Source organism: Dipodomys spectabilis, unplaced genomic scaffold, assembly GCF_019054845.1.
Source record: "Dipodomys spectabilis isolate Male_0828 unplaced genomic scaffold, ASM1905484v1 ptg000692l, whole genome shotgun sequence".
In the NCBI taxonomy this organism is placed as follows: domain Eukaryota; kingdom Metazoa; phylum Chordata; class Mammalia; order Rodentia; family Heteromyidae; genus Dipodomys; species Dipodomys spectabilis.
The window spans coordinates 511600-529620 of NW_024871369.1; the positions used below are offsets into that span (position 1 = coordinate 511600).

General features: G+C 46.4%; 1 protein-coding gene across 1 annotated transcript in view; it reads left to right on the forward strand.

Annotated features, from left to right (window-relative positions):
* The window catches only part of Prpf6 (pre-mRNA processing factor 6), a 48099-nt gene that overhangs the window by 17889 nt on the left and 12189 nt on the right, over nt 1–18021 (forward strand). Inside the window, exons 7-13 of the mRNA XM_042672241.1 lie at nt 784–878; nt 1570–1726; nt 3191–3353; nt 8213–8331; nt 9490–9708; nt 11352–11474; nt 17594–17715. Of these exons, the coding sequence (XP_042528175.1) occupies nt 784–878; nt 1570–1726; nt 3191–3353; nt 8213–8331; nt 9490–9708; nt 11352–11474; nt 17594–17715 (998 nt within the window). The remainder of the gene's footprint in view (nt 1–783; nt 879–1569; nt 1727–3190; nt 3354–8212; nt 8332–9489; nt 9709–11351; nt 11475–17593; nt 17716–18021) is intronic.

An 18021-nucleotide genomic window follows, 5' to 3' on the forward strand; every position in this document is an offset into this window, starting at 1 on the left:
GCACTTGGCCTTCTTCTTTCCCTTTAAAATTTTTTTTGTTATTGTCATTTATCATGGTAACTTAAAAACTTAGCCAGGTGGGGTGGCTCATGCCTGTAATCCTAGCTACTCAGCAGGCTGAGATCTGAGGGTAGTGATTCAGAGCCAGTCTGGGCAGAAAAGTACTGGAAACTCTTATCTACAATTAATCACAGAAAAAAATGGAAACAGAGCTTTGGCTCAAGTGGTAGAGCACTAGCCCTAGCCAAAATGAAGCTCAGGTACAGCACCCAGGCCCAGAGTTCAAGCCCTAGGACATGCAAAAACAAACGAAAACCTTCTAAGTAGAATAGTTTAAGAATTACTATCTGACAGTTTTAAAAAGCAGTTGAAATTACTGATCTTTTGCTTTATAACTTCTGGTTTCACTCACTGTTGGAAAGACCTTTTTTATGTCAACTTAGGGTTTTCCTCCTGGGACTCTTAAAGTTTTCCTTTTAAATTGTATTTTTGTGGTGCTGGGGATTGAACCTAGGACCTCACATATGCTTAGTAGGTACTGCTCTACCACTGAGCCACACCTACATTTCTAATAGCCCCTCCCCCTCCCCTTAGGGAGGAACTTATTTATTTCCCTCCCCTGTTTCCCCCCCTCCCCCACAATAAATTTGTTTCTTCCTTCCTCCTGACTACCCACCCCTACCGTTGACCAGGATTGTGGGAAGGGAAGAAGAGGTCCCAGGGAACCTGTCTTAGTTTGTTCTGGTCGTGTCCAGCTGATTCTCAGCCTAGCCTATCTCATAGGTGTCTGACTCGGTGAGTGGGCAGACTGTCGTGGACCCCAAAGGCTATCTGACGGATCTAAACTCTATGATCCCCACCCACGGAGGGGACATCAAGTGAGTGCCTTGCAGACTGTTGGGTTGGACGGGAACCTAGGCTGTTTTAGGTGTTATTTGGAAAATGTACAGTCAAAGTATATAGATGTTTTAATAAGTATAGTTTCATTTTTTTTTCTTTTATTTAAAATCTGTATCCATTTACTACCTGTATTAAATGTTTTACAAAGCTGAGTACTGGTGACTTACGCCTATAAACCTACTAATCTGGAGGCTCAGCTCTGAAGATCAGGGTTGGAAGCCAGCCTGAGCGCACAAATTTGAGAAACTCTTACCTCCAGTTAACCAGCACAAAACTAGAACCAGCAATGTGGCTTAAGGTATAGAATGTCATCTGTGAATGAAAAAGCCAAACAAAGCTGAGCAAAAAGCACAAGGACCTGAGTTCAAGCCAAAGTACTGGTGTTTAAAAAATATTTTACAATTAATATTCAAAGAAGGTACCTGTGCTGAGCTGGGAAGCAGCTGGGTCATTGTCCCAGGTGCTTACTGTAGACCTTCAGGGATTAGGGTTTGTTCGCAGGGTGTCTAGAAGGCTTAAAGTCTTGGTGGCCAGAGTTGTGTGCTGGCTCCTATTTATGTCTTCAATGGCAGTTCAATCTCCTGTCTGAAGAGGGCGACTTCTCCCTGGATCTCATCTCAGCACACCTCTTACAGTGTAGTCTAATTATGTGTATATTTTGTCTTTTAGTGACATCAAGAAGGCACGACTGCTCCTCAAGTCTGTTCGGGAGACAAACCCCCATCATCCTCCAGCTTGGATTGCTTCAGCCCGCCTTGAAGAAGTCACTGGGAAGCTGCAAGTGGCTCGGAATCTTATTATGAAAGGAACAGAGATGTGCCCCAAGGTGAAGCCTGTTGTAGGGTGTTTCCTTGACAGCTGCATAATTGTCAGCCTCCAGCAGATGCTTTGTGTCAGGCTTGGTTCCTGTGGGTAAACTGGAGTCACAGCAAGTCTGTTTGTCCTCAGTATTTTACCTGCAGATGGTTTGGCAGGCCGAAGGGAGGATGTTACCAGTGGAAAGGATTTTCTCCTTGTTTTCACCTGGAACGAAGACTGATCTACCATTAGTTTAATGGCAGAGTGGCCTTAACTCTATAAGGATTAGTCAGCTCATCTTCCCCTGTAACAAAAAAACAACAACCAGCCAGGCGCCTGTGGCTCACACCTGTCACCCTAGCTACTCAGGAGGCTGAGATCTGAGGATCACGGTTCAAAGCCAGCCTGGGCAGGAAAGTCCATGAGACTCTTATCTCCGATAAACCACCAGAAAACTGGAAGTGGTGCTGTAGCTCAAGTGGTACAGCACTCGCCTTGAGCTGAAGAGCTGAGGGATAGCGCCCAGGCCCAGAGTTCAAGCCCCATGGACAACAAAACAAACACACACACACACAAAAACAAAAATAAGTACTCTTATGAGAATATTGCAGTGTTTTTGTTTTGGGGGGTGGGATGATTACACAAGTTTAAAGTATACTATGAGGGCTGGGAAGGTGGCTCAGTGGTAGAGTGCTTGCCTTGCATGCATGAGGCCCTGGGTTCAATTCCTCAGCACCACATAAGCAGAAAAAGCTGGAAGTGGCGCTGTAGCTCAAGTGGTAGGGTGCTAGCCTTGAGCTGAAGAGCTGAGGGACAGCGCCCAGGCCCAGAGTTCAGGCCCCACAACTGGCAAAAAAAAAAAAAAGTATACTATGAAACCCTCTAAGTGTCCTTATACTTTACTGTGCAGACCAAGTAATCCTGATAGTGGAAAGAGGGCTGTGGAGAACTGCTTCAGAATGTCAGACACAAATCAGAACTTCACAGTCAGACATAAGCCCTGCTTTGTCCATGGACTTGTAGTAAATTGTATTATTCTTATAAAAGTGTTGTATATTTCCTTCATTTGAACATGGTAGCCACATTTCTGAGCCTTGATATTACAAAGCAAGTTCTGGTATAGGTCTGTTTATGTCCAAGATGTTTGACTTTCTTTTTTTTTTGTTGGTCGTGGGGCTTGAACTCTGGGCCTGGGCGCTGTCCCTCAGCTCTTCAGCTCAAGGCGAGCGCTCTCCCACTTGAGCTATAGCGCCACTTCCGGTTTTCTGGTGGTTTATTGGAGATAGGAGTCTCAGGGTCTTTCTTGCCCGGGCTGACTTTGAACCGCGATCCTCAGATCTCAGCCTCCTGAGTAGCTAGGATTACAGGTGTGAGCCACCAGCGCCCGGCAGATGTTTGACTTTCATAGGATCTGGAAATTCCAGAGGTACCTGCTGATTCATTGTAACCCTCAGTCTGCACATGTCCTTACTGCTCTTTTATGTTGTCCTAGAGTGAAGATGTCTGGCTAGAAGCAGCCAGGTTGCAACCTGGGGACACAGCCAAGGCTGTGGTAGCCCAAGCTGTCCGTCATCTCCCTCAGTCTGTTAGGATTTACATCAGAGCAGCAGAGCTGGAAACAGATATTCGAGCAAAGAAGCGGGTTCTTCGGAAAGGTGAGCCTCCCTTGAAGGTACCCATTAGTTGTACCCAGGGACTAGTGCTCTAATGGAGATGTGTGTGTGTGGGGGGGAGGGGGTGTTGAACTCAGGGCTGGGGTGCTGTCCCTGAGCTTATTTATTCACTTATTTATTTTGGTCAGTTGTGGGGCTTGAGCTCTGGGCTTGGGCGCTGTCCCTGCACTCTTCAGCTCAAGGCAAGCGCTCTTCCTCTTGAGCCACAGCACCACTTCCAGTTTTCTAGTGGTTTATTGGAGATGAGTCTCACGGACTTTTCTGTCCAGGCTGGCTTTGAACTGTGATCCTCAGATCTCAGCCTCCTGAGTAGCTAGGATTACAAGTGTGAGCTACCGGCGCCCAGCTTTTGAGCTTTTTTATTCAAAGTTAATGTTTTTCCACTTGAGCCACAGGTCCAACTCCACTATTTTTGAATAGTTAATTGAAGGTAAGAATCTCACGCTGGCTTCAAACTGCGATCCTCAGATCCTTACCCTCCTGAGTAACTTGGATTATAGGTCTGAGCCACTGGTGTAGGTATGGTATATTTTTTTTGTTGTTGTTTGTTTGTTTTTTTGTTTTTGTTTTTTCGCTAGTTCTGGGGCTTGAATTCAGGTCCTGAGCACTGTCCCTGAATTCCTGAACTTCTTTGGTCAAGGGTACCACACTACCACTGGAGCCACAGTGCCACTTTCTGCTTTTTCTGTTTATATGGTACTGAGGAATCAAACCCAGGGCTTCATGCATGCTAGGGCAAATACTGTACCACTAAACCATATTCCCAGCCCTATCCACCGAATTCTTAGAGTCAGTCTTTTTTTTTTGGCCAGTCGTAGGGCTTGAACTCTGGGCCTGGGTGCTGTCCCTCAGCAATTCAGGTCAGGGTGAGCTCTCTACCATTTGAGCCACCACCACTTAGCAGTTTTCTGGTGGCTAATTGGAGGTAAGAGTCTCATGGACTTTTCCTGCCCAGCTGGCTTTGAGCCTTGATCCTCAGATCTCAGCTCCTGAGTAGCTCGGATTACAGGTGTGAGCCACTGGCACCCGGCTTCTTATAGTTGATTGAAAAGTTAACACCTATCTTGATTTGCAGAAATCAACTTCTTACCTTTTTTTAGCAGGGAAAATAGTTCTTTGTGTTTTTTTGTCAGCTGTGGGGCTTGAACTCCAGGCTTAGGCACTAGGGGTCCCTCATCTCTTTTGCTCAAGGATATTGCTCTACCACTTTGAGCCACAGTTCTACTTTTAGTTAATTGGAGATGAGAGCCTCATGGAGACTTTACTATCAGGGCTGGCTTCAAACCACGTCCTCACATCTCAGCCTCTTGCAGCTAGGATAACAGGCATGAGTCACTGGTGCCGCAGAAACTAGTTCTTTGATGAAAGGTACATAAAGCTCTGGTTATTGGATTACTTATTTAGAGAAGCTCTGCAGAATTTTCCCTTCTGCAGTTTGGTGAATAGTCATGCGTGCCTTTATGGCCAGTTCCTACTCACCACGGATTGTCTAGGTTCATTTCCAGTCGGCTTGGTTTTGGTGAAAAGAGCATGTTCATGGAAGTGAGTATTGTGGTGAAATGGGGGTGCTTGTGGAGAGGTCACCTTTCAGGACTCTTACCAGCCTCACTAGGAAGACATTTTTGGCTCTGTTGTTGGGCAGATGCTGAGGTTTATAAAGGAGCTTCAGAACACTAGGTCTTTGCTGCTGTTGCTGCCTCATTCCAGTCTTGATCTGATCTTTTTTTTTGGGTCCAGTAGTGGGGCCTGAACTCTGGGCCTGGGCGCTGTCCCTCAGCTCTTCAGCTCAAGGCTGGCGCTCTACCACTTGAGCCACAGCTCCACTTCCGGCTTTTTTCTTTTTTCTTATGTGGTGCTAAGGAATCGAACCCAGGGCCTCAGGCATGCAAGGCAAGCGCTCTACCACTGAGCCACCTTCCTAGCCCATGGTCTGATCTTTTCTGAGTGAGTTTTTGGAAACAGCATTTTCCTCCCTGGATGCCTGGGGCAGAGACTAGAGCTACTGCATTGAGTTGTTGGTGAGTACTTGGAAGATAGACTTCTGGAAGAGCCTTGCTTTAAAAGTGAGGTTACAGCTACTTTCATGACTGCTTTGGGACTCCTTCCTATCAGGGTATATGTCTGTGAGTTCAGGAGTTAGTCAGGCAGAACTAATCCTTGTTTAGAGAACAAGAATTGTGAGTGATGGTCTGATACTAGAAGAAACTGAATGATGTAGGGTATGAGCTTACTCTGAGCTTTAGGGTCTTCATCTAGAACAGGGAAGAAGGATATCAGGATTTGGGTGGGTGGTATCACCTGTGAGCCTGCTGGTCAGGTGGTACCTATGGTGAGCAGAGTATACTGGATGGGCCAGGGCATAGTTCTTTTCGTTGTTGACTCTCTCTCTCTCTCTCTCTCTTTTTTTTTTTTTTGATAATCGTTTCTTTTAAATTTTTTTTTTATTGTGAAAATACTGTACAGAGGGGTTACAGTTACATGGGCAAGATAGTACATTTCTTATCAAGCATTGTAGCCCCCTCCTGTTGACTCTCTCTTGCTAACAGAATGTATAAGAAGTCGTCCTGTATAACTGTACTAATTAACACATTATGGACCCACAAAGGGTAGAAGTCTCCAGTGGCCATTGCTGATAGGCCTCCTGGGAGCACAGGTGTGACATCGCCCTCAGCGTGCTGTTTCCTTCATCTAGGGTTAGGTGACATGTGACCTCAGCAGCTGTTGTGCAGTCAGCTCTCCAGTGTTTAGACTTCCTCTTTCTGTTCCTAGGTACTTTTTTTTTTTTTTTTTGTCGGTCATGGGGCTTGAACTCTGGGCCTGGGCGCTGTCCCTGCGCTCTTCAGCTCAAGGCAAGCCCTCTACCGCTTGAGCCACAGCACCACTTCCAGTTTTCTAGTGGTTTATTGGAGATAAGAGTCTCCCGGGCTTTCCTGGCCAGGCTGGCTTTGAACCGTGATCCTCAGATCTCAGCCTCCTGAGTAGCTAGGATTAGTGGCGTGAGCCACTGATGCCCAGATACTGTATCTACCGAAACTAGTATTCTCTAAATGATGAATTAAATTTTTTTTATTTTTTATTTTTATTTTTTTTGAAGAGTAAAGTTAAACTTTACAGTATTTTTTTCTATATACAAAGAATTACAGTACATGTTTATGGGGACTCCTAGCACAGGGCTCCCCTCTTTTTCACTAGGAGTTCCATATCCAGCTGATGATCTGTAAATTAAAATATTTTTAAATCTCTCCTCCACTCCAGTTCTAGAGAATTGACCCGGAGCTTCACATACGCACTTTGACACTGAGTTATACCCACAGGCCCAATTTTTAAAATATTAATCTTTTTCTTTTTTTTTTTTTTCATTTTATTTTGTGCTAGTACTGGGGCTTGAACTCAGGACATGGGTGCTGTCCCTTAGCTTTCTCACTCAAGGCTGGTAGCTCTACCACTTGAGCCACAGTCTACTTCTATTTTTTTTTGGTGGTTAATTGGAGATAAATCTCATGTACTTTCCTACCAGTGCTGGCTTCAAACCATGATTCTCAAATCTCAGGCTCTTGTAGCTAGGATTACAGATGTGAGCTACTGGCACCTGGCAAAAAATTTTAAATCTCTCTCTTTCTCTCTCTCTTTTTTGTCAGCCATGGGGCTTGAACTCTGGGCCTGGGCACCGTCTCTCAGCTCTTTAGCTCAAGATGAGTACTCTACCACTTGAGCTACAGCGCCACTTCCAGTTTTCTGGTAGTTTGGAGATAAGAGTCTCATGGCCTTTACTGCCCAGGCTGGCTTTGAACTGCTATCTTCAGATCTCAGCCTCCTGAATAGTTAGAATTATAGGCGTGAGCCAATGCCTGGCCGCTCAGCATGTTTTTGATGTTTATTTGTATTGTTGCCTGTTCTACTAATGTGCCCTTAGTGATCTTTAATTACTTTCTTGCTTTCTGGTACTCAAGATCCTCTGCTAGCCAGATGTGATGGCTCACACCTGTAATCTTTTTTTTTTTTTTTGCTGGTCATGGGACCTGAACTCTGGGTCTGGGTGCTGTCCCTTAACTCTTCAACTCAAGGCGAGCGCTCTACCACTTGAGCAGCCACAGTGCCACTTCCAGCTTTTTCTGCTTATGTGGTGCTGAGGAATTGAACCCAGGGCCTCATGCATGCAAGGCAAGCACTCTACCACTGAGCCACCTTCCCAGCCCCCACACCTGTAACTACCCAGGACACTGAGGTCTGAGTATTGAGGTTCAAAGCCAGCCGAGGCAGTAAAGTCCATGTGACTTAACTCTGATGAACAATCAAAGAGCCAGAAGAGGATCTATTGCTCAAGTGATAAGAGTAGCAACCTTGAACAGAAAAATGAAGAGACAGCACCCAGGCCCTGAGTGTGCGCGCACACTCACGCACACAGACACACACACATATACACACAAGATTCTCTGCTTCTATCTTTGTCTCTGTTTCTAATCTGAAAAGATTTACAAAAAGAACATGTCTACAGCCTTGACTGTCAATAAGGGGGAATCCATCTTAGCCTGTTGACAGCAATGTGCCTCCAACATTAGCCTCCTGACTTTTCCTCCCTGGGTACTAAGGTTTGTACTCAGGGTCTTGAGCCTGCTCAGCTTACTTCTATACTACTTGAGAAATGTCTCTAGCAGTTTTTTGCTGCTTCTTTTGGAAATGGAGTCTTGTGGAATTTTCTGCCCAGGCTGGCTTCAAATTGCAATTTGTGACCCTCCCTATTTTACCCTCTTGAGTAGTGAGGATTATAGTGCTGGTGCCAGCTAGCCTTCTGCTTTTATTTCCCATTCCTGTGATCCGGGTTCTTGTTTGACCTTTTGCAGCCCTTGAGCACGTTCCAAACTCAGTTCGCTTGTGGAAAGCAGCCGTTGAGCTAGAAGAGCCTGAAGATGCTAGAATCATGCTCAGCAGAGCTGTGGAGTGCTGCCCTACCAGTGTGGAGGTGAGTCTGTTAGGCTCTGGGCGTCCATCCCCACCAAGGAAGGCCTGAGTCAAGTTCAGGATCTGGGAGTGGTGTATGTGGAGTCTGCTTACCCAGTTGTGGTTCCTGGCACTAGGAAGTGATGTGAACTCGAGGATACTGCAGCATCTACAAGGCAGGGTGGAAGGTGGCATCCGTTAGTCATGCTGTTGATGAAGGTGCAGAACACACAGTACAGAAACAAAAAAACGGACCTTTTCTCATCACTGGTCGCTACAGAGAACTGCATTGGACGCTTTCCGGGCCATTCTTTCTATGGTAGCCAGCGTTCATAGATGGGAGCTGTGTTGAACAGTGGCGTTACTGTATCTTCCTGCCAGCCCAGCATGGAGTCAGTTCTGCCCAAAAGCCAGTGGGATGTCATTAGTTTGAGCATTTTAGTTCATGGCTTTTTGTGCAGTGATTTCTGTCAGGTCTTCTGTCGTGAATTATCGTAAGGGGTATTGTGAAATTCTCTATAAACAATCTTACTTTATTTATATAAAAATAAGTAGAGGGTCAGGCACCAGTGGTTCACGCCTGTAAACTTAGCTACTCAGGAGGCTGACATCTAAGGACTGCTGTTCAAAGCCAGCCCAGTCAGCCTGACTTGTTTGTTGAGATGAGATCTTGCTAACTTTTTGCTGTGCTGGCCTCAAACGGCAATTCTCTTGATCTCTACCACCTGAGTAGTTGTAATTACAGTTATGTGCCACCATGCCTGTTTGTTTTGTTTTGCACACTAGAGTTTGAACTAGAGGCCTTATACTTACAGTCAGTGCTTTACCGTTGAGCCCCCCCCCCCCCCCCCCCCCCCCCCGGCCTCTTTGTGGAGGTGCCGCGGCCGTGCGGTGACTGGCCGTGTGACTGCTTTAGTACTTGCCCTCCCTTTCTCTGCTGCTCTCTTTTTTTTTTTTTTTGGTCTGGTCGTGGGGCCTGAACTCTGGGCCTGGGCGCTGTCCCTCAGCCCTTCAGCTCAAGGCTAGCGCTCTACCACGTGAGCCACAGCGCCACTTCCGGCTTTTTTCTTTTTGTTTATGTGGTGCTGAGGAATTGAACCCAGGGTCTCAGGCATGCAAGGCAAGCGCTCTACCACTGAGCCTCCTTCCCAGCCCCTTCTCTGATGCTTTCTTTGTATAGCTCTGGCTTGCTCTGGCGAGGCTGGAGACTTATGAAAATGCCCGCAAGGTCTTAAATAAAGCTCGTGAGAACATTCCTACAGACCGGCACATCTGGATCACAGCTGCAAAACTTGAGGAAGCCAATGGAAACACACAGATGGTGGAGAAGATCATTGACCGAGCCATCACTTCCTTGCGGGCGAATGGTGTGGAGATTAATCGTGAGCAGTGGATCCAGGTAGGCTGCTTTAAAAGGTGATGTGGGCCGGGTGATGGTGGCTCACATCTAATCCCAGCGGTTCAGGAAGCTGAGATCTGAGTATCGTTTCAAAGCCAGCCGGGGCCAGGAAAGTCCATGAGACTCTTATATCCAGTGAGCCACCATAAAACCAGAAGTGGCGCTGTGGCTCAAGTGGTAGAGTGCTCTCCTTGAGCTGAAGAGTTCATGGATAGTGCCCAGGCCCAGAGTTCAAGCCCCACAACTGACCAAAAAAAAAAAAAGGTGATGTGGGCTAAACACTGGTTGCTCAGGCCTGTAACTCTAGCTGCTAAAGAGGCTGAGATTGGGGATTGTGGTTAGAAGTCAGCCTGGGCAGGAAAGTCTGTAAGACTCTTATCTCCAGTTAATCACCAGAAAACTGGAAGTGGTGTTGTGGCTCAAGGGTTAGAGCACAATCCTTGAGCAAAAAAGCTTAGGGATAGTGCCCAGGCCCTGAGCTCAAACTCCATTACCAACAACAACAAAAGAGATGTGGTTGGCTATGGTTCTGCATGCCTGTAGTCCTATCCGTGAGGGGCTGAGGCAGGAGAATTTGTGAGTTTGAGGGTAGTGTGGCTACTTGTAAAGTAATATCAGCCACATACTGAGACTTTGTCTCTGCTCTCTGTTTTTCCCCTCTCTATTCCCTCCTTCCTACCCCTCTTCCTTTCCCTTCCTTTCTCCCCCCTCCTCTTTCTTACACACACACACACACACACACACACACACACACACACACACACACACACACACACACACACACACACACACACACACACACACGAAATGTTCCTCTGCATGTTGAGTTCTCATATGAGGTGTAAGATAGCATTGAAGATTCCCAGTCAGGCAGAAGAAGCTCATGCTCATTGACTTTGTTTACTTACTGCTACTGTTACTTTTTTGTTGTTGTTTTTTTTTTTGGGTCCGGTCGTGGGGTCTGAACTCTGGGCCTGGGCACTGTCCCTCAGCTCAAGGCCAGCGCTCTACCACTTGAGCCACAGCGCCACTTCCGGCTTTTTTCTTTTTGTTTATGTGGTGCTGAGGAATTGAACCCAGGGCCTTGAGCATGCAAGGCAAGCGCTCTACCACTGAGCCACCTTCCCAGCCCTACTTTTTTTTTTTTTTTTTTTGGCTAATACTGTGGCTTAAATTCAGGATCTCCTGCTCTTGCTTATTTTGTTTGTTTTGCTCATATCTGGCACTTTACTACTTGAGCCATGTCTCTAGTCTGGCTTTTTGCTGGTTAGTTGGAGATGGAGTCTCTTAAAACTTTGCTGCTACAACTAGCTTTGAACCATCATCCTCTCAGTCTCAGCCTCCTGAGTAGCTAGGATTATAGGTATGAGCCATCAGTGCCCACCTCTGTTGTGTATTTCTTTCTTCCTTTAAGCTACAAGGTTGCTATTTCTGATGTTCTCTGTTCCTCTATGTGCTCCAAATTTCTGATATGTCATTTCCCTTCTGCCTTTATCATTTTTTAATTGTCTTGTTTTTGTTTTTGTCGATTGTGGGGCTTGAACTGTCCTCTTGCGTCAGCCTCCTTAGTGATGTCTCGTCTTCAGCACCTCAAACTAATATACTTTAAAAAAATTAAAGCACAATTTTGTGTCCCTTTTCAGGATGCTGAAGAGTGTGACAGGGCTGGAAGTGTAGTTACCTGTCAGGCTGCCATGCGAGCTGTGATTGGGATTGGGATTGAAGAAGAAGATCGGAAGCACACATGGATGGAGGATGCTGACAGTGTGAGTTTGCCTTCATAACTAGGGTTTCTGTGAAACACAGTAGACCCTTGAGACTAGCAGACTGTTTTAAAGGTCTTTGTATGTTTGTTTGTTTTTGTGCCAATATTAGGGCTTGAGCTCAGTACTTGGGTGCTGTCTTAGCTTTTTCACTCAAGGCTGGCACTCTGCCACTTGAGCCACAGCTCTGCTACTTAGAACTGTGATTTTTCAGGGACTGGGAATATGGCCTAGTGGTAGAGTACTTGCCCTGCACACATGAAGCCCTGGGTTTGATTCCTTAGTACCACATAAACAGAAAAGGCTGGAAGTGGCACTGTGGCTCAAATGGTAAAGTGCTAGCCTTGAGCAGAAGAGGTTCAAGGACAGTGCCCAGGCCCTGAGTTCAGAAAGTCTCAGGACTGGCAGGAGAAAGAACTGATTTCAGATCTCAGCTTTCTAAGTAGCTAGAATTATAGGTGTGAGTCTCTGGTCCTCACTTACTCGGGGGTTTTGGTGGTTGATTAGAGATAAATCTTAAAGACTTTCCTTCTCCCAGGCTGGCTTTGAGCCATGATCTCAGTCTCTTGAGTAGCTAGGATTACAGGCATGAAGTACTAGTGCCTGGCTTTTCAAAGTAAATGTAGATTTACAGTTTTTGATGAATTTGAGTTCAAGTGAAGGAGTAATATTTTGAACTCTTTTTTATTTATTTTTGGTCCGTCGTGGGCCTTGAACTCTGGGCTTGGGTGCTGTCCCTGCGCTCTTCAGCTCAAGGTGAGAGCTCTACCACTTAAGCCACAGTGCCACTTCTGGTTTTCTAGTGGTTTATTGGAGATAAGAGTCTCCCGGACTTTCCTGGCCAGGCTGGATTTGAACTGTGATCCTCAGATCTCAGCCTCCTGAGTAGCTAGGATTACAGGCATGAGCCACTGGCGCCCGGCAATATTTAGAACTCTTACTAATAGGCATATTACACAGAATGTATCCAAGGTCATACAACAGGTATCCCCAATCCAGGACCTGGGTGTGGGTTGGACTACAACTTCCATAGCTATTTACTTAGATGACATTGGGTTCTCTTGCATTCCTTGATTTTTGATACAAATGACATTAGGTTCTCTTGTGTTCCTTGGTACAAAATTTAACTTTAGAAAACATTCTAAGCCGGGCACCGTGACTCACTAGCTACTCAGGAGGCTGAGATCTGAGGACTGTGGTTGAAAGCCAGCCCAGGCAGGAAAGTCTGTGAAACTCTTATCTCTAGTAAACCACTAGAAAACCAGAAAGCGCTGTGGCTCAAGTGGTAGAACGCTCGCCTTGAGCTGAAGAGCGCAGGGATAGTGCCCAAGCCCAGAGTTCAAGCCGCACGACCAACAAAAAAACAAACAAACAAAAAAACAAAACAAAACTTCTATAGCTGGGCACTGGTGGCTCACGCCTGTAATCCCAGCTACCCAGGAGACTGAGATCTGAGGATAATTTGGTTCGAAGCCAGCCCAGGCAGGAAAGTCTGTAGCTCAAAGTGGTAGAGCCCTAAACTTGAGCAAAAAAGCTCAGGGACAGCGCCCAGGCCTGAGTTCAAGTCCCATTGCCAAGTAAAACAAAAAACAAAGCATTCTGCATACTAAGATTTTGTCTCCTTTGATATTATTTCCTAAGACTAAATTTCAAAAGAGATTAGAGCCAGGTGATGGTGGCTCATGCCTATAATCTTAGCTACTCAGGAGGCTGAGATCTGAGGATCGTGGTTCAAAGCTAGCCTGGGCAGGAAAGTCCCCGTGAGACTCTTACCACCAGAAAACTGGAAGTGGTGCTGTTGTTCCAAGTGGTAGAGCGCTAGCCTTGAGCTGAAGAGCTGAGGGGCAGTGCCCAGGCCCAGAGTTCAGGCCCCACTATCAACCCCCCCCCCCACCAAATATGTATATATTATATATATATATATATATATATATATATATATATATATATATATATATAATTTTTTTTTTTGGTCTGTTGGGCTTGAACTCTGGGAGTCACTTTGAGATACTGTAAGGATACTGTTCGTTGTTATCAAACTTGACCCACAGTTTGAAGTTTTGAGCTGAATCCATTATGACCACAATGTTTGCTACATAATGATTTTCTAAGTAGATTTATTTTACTTTTTTTGTGGGGTCAAGGACAGAACTAGGGATTGGACCCAGGGCTTTGACCATGCTAGCCAAGTGCTTTGTCATCACCAGCCCTTAAATACTGTTTCTTCTTCTTTTTTTTTTTTTTTTTGGTGCCAATTCTGAGGCTTAAACCCAGGGCCTGGACACTGTCCCTGAGCTTTATTTGTTCAAGGCTAGTACTGTACCACTTGAGCCACAGCTCCATATCTAGCTTTTTAGGTACTTAATTGGAGATAAGAATCTCATGGATTTTTTTTTTTTTTATTTTTTGCCGGTCGTGGGGCTTGAACTTTGGGCCTGGGTGCTGTCTCTGAGCTCTTCAGCTCAAGGCTAGCATTCTACCACTTGAGCCACAGCACCACTTCCAGCTTTTTCTGCTTATGTGATGCTGAGGAATTGAACCCAGGGTCTCATGCATATGAGGCAAGTGCTGTACCACTGAGCCACCTTCCCAGCTCTGAGTCTCATGGATTTTGCTACCCAGGCTGGCTTTGAACAGCAATCCTCAGATCTTAGCCTATTGAGTAGCTTAGGAATACAAGCATGATCACCAGCACTGGGCTAGAGTGCTTATTCCTTCCATCTGGTAGGGTAAGGGTTCTTCCCCATTCTGATTCTCAATGGTCTGTTAAGTTCTATGCTCATACCACAGAGTTCAGGCACTAGCCCTTTGGCCTGCAGGTGTCATGTATGATAATGTGTACTTCATTCCTTAAGGAAGCCCTCAGAGGTAGTGGTTTTATAAAGATTTTTTTTGAGGGGGTCCGGTTGTGGGGCCTGAACTCTGGGCCTGGGCGCTGTCCCTCAGCTCTTCAGCTCAAGGCTAACGCTCTACCACTTGAGCCACAGCGCCACTTCCGGCTTTTTTCTTTATGTGGTGCTGAGGAATCGAACCCAGGGCTTCAGGCATGCAATGCAAGCCCTCTACCACTGAGCCACCTTCCCAGCCCCTTTATAAAGATTTTTATCAAGCTGCACCAGGCTCATACCTATAATCCTAGCTACTTAGGAGGCTGAGATTTGAGCTGAGAATCATGATTTTAAGCCAGCTTAGGCAGTAAACTCTGAGACTCTTACATCCTATTAAGCAGCAAAAGCTGGGAGCTGGTGGCTCACACTTATAATCCTAGTCATTCAGGAGGTTGAGATCTGAGGATTACTGTTCAAAGCCAGCCTGGGCAGGAAGTCTGTAAGATTACCGTTAACTACCAGAAAAGCTATAAGTGGAGCTGTGGCTCAAGTGATAGACAGCTAGCCTTGAACATAAAACCTCAGGGCCAGCTTCCAGGCCCTGAGTTCAAGCCCAGGACTAGCGTGTGTTTGTGTTTGTGTGTGTGTGTGTGTGTGTGTGTGTGTGTGTGTGTGCCAGGCCCTGAGTTCAAGCCCAGGACTAGCGTGTATGTGTGTGTGTGTGTGTGTGTCACACACACATTCATACACATGTACACGCACGCACACACTCCAGAAGTAGATCTGTGGCTCTAGTGGTAGAACACTAGGCTTAAGCAAAAGAACAAAAACAAAAAATGAGAGACAGCATCCAGGCCTTGAGCTTAAGTCTCAGGACTAGCACCAAGAACAAAAAAACAGTAGCCTGGAGATGAGGCTTAAGTGGCAAGCACCATCCAAGCAAGCAAGAGGCCTGAGTTCAAATCCCATTACTTGCCAGAAAGTAAATAATTTTTTTTTTTTTTCCTTTGGTCCGGTGGTGGGGCCTGAACTCTGGGCATGGGCGCTGTCCCTCAGCTCTTTGGCTCAAGGCTAGCGCTCTACCACTTGAGCCACAGCGCCACTTCCGGCTTTTTTTTTTCTTTCTGCTTATGTGATGCTGAGGAATTGAACCCAGGGCCTCATGCTTACAAGGCGAGTGCTCTACCACTGAGCCACCTTCCCAGCCCGAAAGTAAATAATTTTTATACATGCTGAGGATCCTTGAACACAGCAGGCTTGCTGGATTCCTCTCTGGGAAGAAACACTGAATGGCCGGGTGCCTTTATTGTGGGATGTGCACAGCTGTAAGGTCAGTTCCATTAGGCCATTTGTTACTAACAATTGCAAAGCTTTGTCTCTCCCCCTGTTATTCCTGCCTTTTTTACTCACCTCCAAATGCAAATCCCTTCATGGTCCAAAAATACTTGTGATGTCTGCAGAGCCTGGAGAATAGTGATTTCTCTCAGCGACAAGTGCCCTTGGTCCTCTGTGAGGCTGAGAACAGATGTCTTGAGTTTATCCAGTGAATGATGGTCATCATAAGATACAGTTAAACCAGCGCTCAGGTGTTCTGTCACTGCATATAGTGATTGGCTTTTTGTTGGGTTTTCTAATATCACCTGTCACTTTTTTTTTTTTTTTTTTTTTTTTTTTGTCTGTCTGGGGCTTGAACTCTGGGCCTGGGTGCTATCCCTCAGCTCTTCAGCTCAAGGCGAGTGCTCTACCGCTTGAGCCACAGCACCACTTCTGGTTTTCTAGTGATTTATTGGAGATAAGAGTCTTACGGACTTTCCTGCTCAGGCTGGCTTTGAACCGAGATCCTCAGATCTTAGCCTCCTGAGTAGCTAGGATTACAGGCTTGAGCCACTGTGGCCTGGCTTACCTGTCACTTTTAACATTACTATTTGGTTATAAAAAGGCTTGGAGGGGCTGGGAAGGTGGCTCAGTGGTGGAGCGCTTGCCTTGCATGCATGAGGCCCTGGGTTCGATTCCTTAGCACCACATAAGCAGAAAAAAAAAAGCCAGAAGTGGTGCTGTGGCTCTAGTGGTAGAGCGCTAGCCTTGAGCTGAAGAGCTGAGGGACAGCGCCCAGGCCCAGAGTTCAGGCCCCACGACCGGACCAGAAAAACAAAAGGCTTGAACTGGGCTGGGAATGTGGCTTAGTGCTGGAGTGCTTGCCTTGCTTGCATGAAGCCCTGAGTTCGATTCCTCAGTACCACATAAATACAAAAAGCTGGAAGTGGCGCTGTGGCTCAAGTTGCAGAGTGCTAGCCTTGAGCAAAAAGAAGCTCAGGGACAGTGCCCAGGCCCTGAGTTCAAGCCCCAGGACTGGCAAAAAAAAAAAAGGCTTAGAGAAGAGCATTGTCTACAGTGCTGCTGTTGGAGTAGCGGAGTGACAGTCCTCCCTTTGTTCCCAGTGGGTTGTGTGTGAGCGCTCGTGTGTTGTAGGGCTTGCGCTCAGTGGGCACTGCCCCTGAACGTTTTTGCTCAAGGCTAGCACTCTTAACACTTGAGACACAACCCTACTTCCAGATTTTTTTGTTGTTGTTAGTTAATTGGAGATAATCACAGATTTTCCTGCCTGGGCTGGCTTTGAACCATGATTCTTAGAGGTCAGCCTGATGAGTAGCTCGGATTACAGGCGTGAATCAGTAGCACCTGGCTTCCTTTTATTGTTTTTATACTAGGTATAGTATATATTTTCTGTTATGAAAATTAAACCTGCCCACTGCCAGTGGCTCACACCTGAAATCCTAGCTACTCAGGAGGCTGACTGCAGTTCAAAGCCAGCCTACTCAGGCAAGTCCATGAGACTTCTTATCTCCAGTCACCCATCAAAATGAACATGGAGCTGGGGTAGAGCACCAGCCTTGAGCAAAAAAGCTAAGGGTCAGCATGTAGGTCCTTAGTTTAAGCCCTGGTGCTGGCACACAAAACAAGTATGTAAATAAATAAGAAGCTGGTCTGCATGAGATGCTGTTACAGCTTGTCTGTCTGAGCACACCTGTCTCTGCCACTCCCCCACGTGCATGTGTGCACACACATAGTTGTGAGGTGGTGATGTACATGAATTGTCAGATTGCCTCGCAAGCTTAGGAGAGCCAGCAGGCAGCCCACAGGCTTGTTTCAGAGGTCCTGTCCCCTGTCCTGGACGTAGTTCCTATTAGATCAGCTGCCTTTACTGTGAGCCCTAAGAAGCCAGAGAGGCTGTCATACCCTCTGCTCCATTGCAGTGCGGGACTGTCCCTTCTCATGGCTGTCTTTCTGTTCTAGTGTGTGGCCCATAATGCCCTGGAGTGTGCACGAGCCATTTATGCCTATGCCCTGCAAGTGTTTCCCAGCAAGAAGAGTGTGTGGCTACGAGCTGCATACTTTGAGAAGAACCATGGCACCAGGTAAGACTCACTTGCCCCTGTGTAATTAAACCCTCCACCCCTAGTTCCTGCTTGTCTGGTCCTGAATTTTTTTTTTTTTTTTTTTGGTCAGTCGTGGGGCTTGAACTCTGGGCCTGGAGGCGCTGTCCCTCAGCTCTTCAGCTCAAGGCTAGCCTCTACCACTTGATCCACAGTACCACTTCTGGTTTTCTAGTGGTTTATTGGAGATAAGAGTCTCATGGATTTTCCTGCCCAGGCTGGCTTTGAACCCTGATCCTCAGCTCTCAGACTCCTAAGTAACTATGATGACAGGCGTGAGCCACCGGC